Raw genomic sequence first — 6,000 nt, 5'->3', positions numbered from 1 at the left:
CATGTGATAATCACAACCCTACCCTAGTTGGTGATGGTAATGTATTTGCCTATTGTATTTGGCATACTTTTGGAGTCTGTATCCCCGAATATTTTTATTAACTGTTGGGGCCCTGATGAAGTTGCTAAACCGACATAACGCATGTTGGCTACATGAACATTTGAAAAAGATCTAAGAATAAAAGATCTCTGCTGAAGCCAAAGATTTGGATTACCATATTATTCAGGAGGAACATATTTTCTTCATCTTGTTAATGTCTAATCAGGATTATTACTGAACGGAATTTTTTTTTCCGTATATAATTTATTCATAGTGTTTGCCCAAGGTTTGTTCTTATTACCAACTTACTTGAAACTTGAACTGCTTTCTAATCAAACAATAAACGATGACAGGTGGAACAGCTGCAGCAAAATGTGACAGAGAAGACATTCCAATGTATATTCAAGCCAAAGAAAAGATCTATTTAGTTCTAAATTAGATACTAGTTGGCCTTTATTTAAATATTGTTATATTTCTTTCAACTTTATGATCTTAAATAAACGTAATATATAAAATACAAGTAATGCCACTAAAACATGGCCGAACAGTAAAAGTTTTAACCATTTTTAGCCCTTCTTAATCACAACAGCTTTTCACTGACAAGTAGCAAATTATAACTGGTTTTGCTGCTGCACTACATCAAAAATATGCTATGACATTTTCTGTAAAGATCATTGCACCTAGTAGTCAGGTAATACAAATAATTTGAACATAAACATTTGTTTTTAGCATGAATGCCAAAGGTACTAAGATCCTGGAACACAACCCTTTTGATCTTTTATGGACCCAGTAATTAAACCATTACGTTTTACTAAGAACTGAATACGCCAGCAGACAAACACTAAAAAAGATTCAACAAGGACATAAAAGGAAAAAAAGGATTTAATCAGAAAATGGAAGATCAAAGTTTATTATTTACTACCTACATACAAAAACATATTGCACATCAAACAACCAAAACAAAAATGTACTCTTCTAAGGACTAACATATTTAGTTTATACAGAATAAACCTTCTGGAAATTTATCATTCAGTAGTTTGGATAATGTCTTTCGTGACATGACTATGTTCAGTTTAGTGTTTAAACTAAAGCTCTGTTTGATTTTAAATACTGTACAGTTTAATAAATAAACCAAACAAATCCTTGTTATAGAACAGTCGATGCCAACATCTTCCAATATCCCTGCAGATGAAAAATTGACAAATTTGTTCCAGTGGTCTGCAGTTGCTTTCCTCTACATACAGCATTTAAAAAACATTTATTAAAACAGACCAGTTTCCAGACTTAACTAATGGAGAAATTACAATTCAGTGCAAAATATTTTAGACTGCAATTCTTTCTTGTTTTCCTCCATGGCGAAGTGGTTGCATATTATTACAAATGTAAGAAAAGCAGCTAATGCTTTCATAAAGATTATGATGTAGGGACACCCCAACCCCTCCCACCCATTTGCCATATCCTGAAAACAAAATAACAATTCCTATATAGCCAGCATTTTTCAAGTTACATATACTTTCTGAAGGCACATCTGATGATGTATTTAGAACACAGTAGGTGTCAACTTATGTTTAACATAGGATTTTTCAGGATCCCTTCTCTTTCTGTATTCCAAAATGTAGGAACTGAAAGTGCGGTGTAAATCTGGCGATCCTTATTCTATCTTTGGCAAGCTCGTACAAGCACTATTGTAAAATGTAATGCAAAAGAACTGTAAACTAGAACTTCAGTTTATGAAACACCATTAACTATGGCTTCTTGATTGCCTTCATCTTCTTGAAGAGAAGTTGACAGACTTCTTTCTTGTGGAATCGACTGTGGTTTTGAAGTATCAACAGACGCAACCAATGGTCCATTTAATGGCTTGTCAGATGGAACATGTTCTTCTATCACATTCGCCTTAAATATTAAAAGAGAACACATTTTAACATCCAAATATCTAGGAGCAATAATATACATGTGTTATCATGGAAAGTACTCTTCCTGGCTTACACTTTGAAATGGAGGGCAGCATTAAATTCCTATGTATAAAAAGCAAAGAAATCACTGCTCACAAACGAACAATAACCGCCTTTGCAGATCGTTCCTTACCTTTCGTTCACCAACACGTGATTACAAAGTCAAAAGCTTGATTTACAAGTACACTGATTTTAACTATTGGTCAGTTAGCCTGAAATGTTAAACAATAAAACTATTAATGATGTCTACTTTCCTGAGCCATGTACAGAAGAGAATTTGCAGCATTCTCAATTAGGCACACCCATATTTTGGTTATCACTAATACTACTTTCCCGGTATGAGTTAGATTCTAGAAGCTGTACGGTAAATAGGACCACAGTATAGGGTTCATCGCACAAAGGTGCACAATATGATTATCCTTGCCTATACAACTTTAAATGTCAAACTATAGAATTGAAAGAACTCAGTACTATGTATGCTTCTTTAGACATAAGACCAAGAAAATGTTAGAGGTGTTCATCAAACGTAAAACTTTGAAGATGACAGTGAATGTCAGAAGCCATGAAGAAAACTCGAAATATTTGCAAGAAACAAGTCTCTGGTTAAACTAAATCAAGGGACTGTCAAAGCAAAACTCTTAACAGGGAAAGGACGATGGACAAAATTAACTTTAGTCCTGGAGTTTGTGTCCAGTCAAATTACCCCATGTTGATGGCTAAGCTCCCTTTCATTAAGCCTTGCAAAACAAAATGACAGTAGACATCGATTTCATGGTTTAAATGGAACCTACTTGCATCTTAGAGCAAAAAATTTAACTAGTATATAGAGCAATACTTTATTTTTAAATTAAGTAATACAGGAGTAGTGGCATACCAAGGTTGTTATGGGCCCTAAAGCGTGCTCTGCAAAAGAAAAGAAATTGCAAATATGTGATCCTTTAATAGTAATTTTAATATAATACATGTAAAAGACAAATGATAGATTGCTACAAATTACACAAATGAACAGCTTATTTGCACATCAACAATATTGCGCCCTTGTAGTTAAAATTCAATAATTCCACAGAAAAAACAAATTATGTTATCTAACAGTTTTATAGCAGTTTCACAAACCTGCACTCGAGTTTACACAAAAAAAACTTAATTCACGTGGGTATGATTCTTAAAGGATTTGTGGAAATTGGTCAAGGGAGAGAAATGTATGGTCCAAGGCATGATTTTCTCTATTATAACTCCCTGGTTTGTTTACATATTCCGTTCATGAACTGCACAGATTTGGCAAGCTTCAAGGCTAACAAGGATACCAACACTAGGTATAGTACTGGAAAGTAGAAAAAGTAAGTTAACTTTGGTAACAATATTTCTGGTGGATACTCCATCTACCTGCAGATTCCTCACCTGTTGAATAGACTAGATCCAGAAATGTTAAAGCTTTACGATGCCGGTCACCAATCCCTTTATGCTGAATGTCACTGAAGCCATACAATGCCCACCTTGCTGCAACAAGCTCTGCTTCCATCCTTTTTTCATGCATTTGAGGCAAAAATTTGGAGCGATATCAATCATATGTAGGATAGTGCCAGACTCTAATTGGAACCTTATTAACACTTACATATATATCTAAGAGGGAGCTCATCAACCAGAAACCATTAATCGAAGAAAACTTCTACCAGCAAATTTCTTACCTGTTGAGTAGATTTAAAATAGGAGAAGGGCTGATGGGTGGCTAGATGAGGAAATCTTGCAGCACAGATTTGCAGCTCTGAGTCCAAACAGTAATGCTTGGCAAAGGTTTGCAGAAAAAACGCATGTCGCTGCCTTCCAGATGTCTGCAATGGGGACACCTCATAAGACGACAACTTGGCTGTAGTGGAATGGGCCCCTCCAGATTCCCTCAGGTAGTTGCTTTTGGGCAAGCGTATCGCTCATTTTGATGCAGAGGATGATCCAGCAGGATAACGTGTGCTTCAGAACAGCCTTGTCCTTACTACTGCCACAATAGCCAAGAGATGGTTGTCCGATCTGATGTCCGTAGTACACTCAAGATGTGCTGCAAACCACCGTCATCACCTTGATGAAGACTCAAGGTACAGATGTTAAGTCGAACAGAAGTACGGCAAATTGAGAGAAGGTTGATTCCACCAAACACATGGGCACTTCAAATACGATCGCAGTATTGAAATGTGAAATAAGCATCCTGAAAACGAGCCTCTGTTTCCAACTCCATCGGGACCTGAGCTAGACTCAGCATATGGAACTTTTCCTGGCTGAGGTAATATTGCAGGATCTTGAGGTCTAGGATTGACCACAGCGCGCTGTCCTTTTTGGGAACAAGAAAGTATCAAGGGCAGCATTCATGTCCAATTTGCTGCTCTGGCACCAACTCAACTGCACCTTTCAAAAACAGCGCTGCAATCTCCTGCTGCAAGATGGAGAAATAATCTTCGGACAGCAGAGTAGGAAAGGGGAAGGGACCTGTAGGAAGTGTAGGGCATACTATCTTTCCACTATCTGCAGGTCCCACTGGTACGAAAGAATTGCTTTCCAATTTGGCTGACAGGACACTTAGACTCCCGCAGGCTCCTAGTTCGCTCGCCTTTCTTGAGGCGCACAGGAGGAGGAGGAGACGTGGCTCTGGGAACCTCAAACTTCACCTCTGGCTCTGCCCCTATATTATAGGACCAAAGGATTGTGTGGCTGTTGCAACTAAGGTTACACAGACTGCTGATGGAAACTTAATTCTCTTGGTGTTAAAGGCCTAGGAATCTGGCCTAGCTTTAAACCTTTCAGTGGCAGAACAGATTCATCTTCTATAAACAAGGGGGAAGATTTAGGACAGTATGTAGCCCGTCCTTGTCCCAAAATAGTAATGAAATAATCCACTGAGACGGTCCACTAGAGAGTGGCTAGGTCAGCCCGGTAGAGTCTGGCACCACGTGGGCGTTTAAAAAGAACCCTCACACACCAACCTGGTTGGTGTCATGCTTCATCATAGGGTTCCCAGCTGGGTAGCCGAATGCTACCCAGCTGTGCTAAAACACCTGATTACAGTGGAGCGGGTTTTTTGGTTTGTATGTGATGGTGCTTGAAGTGAAGTGAGATTAAAAATACCTCTGGGAAACTCACTTACCAATACTTTATTCCCTGTGGCCCAGGGTATATTAAAAAAATGAATGAGGTTGATAATGTGTCAGAACTACTATTTGTGTCTGGATTATCCCTTGGTCAACATGTTTCAGCTCACGGTAAAAATCAAGGAGCTTTCTTCAGGATCTCTCTATACTAATTGTGGTGAAAAGTGAGTAGTAAAAATCATAACCACGTGTTAATGCATTTTTGCACACATGCTAAGGTGTACATATCATGTTAGATGGACTAACGGTGTTTCTGGGTCCATCAATATTAAAATACCTGTGAAGAGAAAATGGACAAGACGGTACAACTTATAACATATAAAAATTATGGCTTTCGTTTGTAGTTATAAATTCCATTCCGTTATCGCCCAAGTGTTACTAGAAGCACTCAGTGTCACTCATATGTGCATGGCCACTCGTACAAATGCAAAATATACAGCGTTTTCCAGGCATGATTGCAACTTTAGTGAACATGCTTGCAATTTTAATAGGTCATAGGTGCACTGCACCCTATGTCAACTGCTGCCGTGAAATGCGCGATGTTGGCCGCGGGTTGACGAGCATGCGTGTGGCCATAAGTGGTGAGCATGCCAGTTTCTCTTATTGCGAGTACGCGCAGAGTGAAGTGTCAACTATCACTAAAAGTTTAAGTATATCGGTTGCAAAGCCGCTTGTGTTCGTGACTAGCAAGCGCTCTGCACGTGCTATGTAATGCCAGCTTTCATTCGTGAAACAGAAAAAATGGATCTTTCCGTGTTATTCACGTAAATCCCGCTTTTTTCAGGGCCGTTCGGTTCCAGGGAGGGGTGAGCTCCTATTAGTTACTCTGAATGAGGATAAAAAACATAGATGAAGAGTCTGCCAAGAGTCCG

General features: G+C 38.5%; 1 protein-coding gene across 7 annotated transcripts in view; it reads right to left on the bottom strand.

Annotated features, from left to right (window-relative positions):
* Positions 1-903: 903 nt before the first annotated feature.
* FXR1 (FMR1 autosomal homolog 1) overlaps positions 904-6,000 on the bottom strand; it is a 343,266-nt gene continuing 338,169 nt past the window's right edge. For 2 of the 7 annotated variants that reach the window (XM_078665660.1, XM_078665659.1), the window contains exons 16-17: positions 2,869-2,897; positions 904-1,935 (exon numbers count right to left, since the gene is read on the bottom strand). In XM_078665660.1, coding sequence (XP_078521786.1) covers positions 2,886-2,897 — 12 coding nt within the window. In that variant the 3' untranslated portion in view covers positions 904-1,935; positions 2,869-2,885. The remainder of the gene's footprint in view (positions 1,936-2,868; positions 2,898-6,000) is intronic. The other 5 variants (XM_078665656.1, XM_078665657.1, XM_078665655.1 and 2 more) reach the window with 3 other exon arrangements.

This window comes from Lissotriton helveticus, chromosome 11, assembly GCF_964261635.1.
Source record: "Lissotriton helveticus chromosome 11, aLisHel1.1, whole genome shotgun sequence".
NCBI lineage: Eukaryota > Metazoa > Chordata > Amphibia > Caudata > Salamandridae > Lissotriton > Lissotriton helveticus.
Note: the sequence above shows the minus strand (reverse complement) of the source record. Positions and strands in the feature narration are given on the sequence as shown.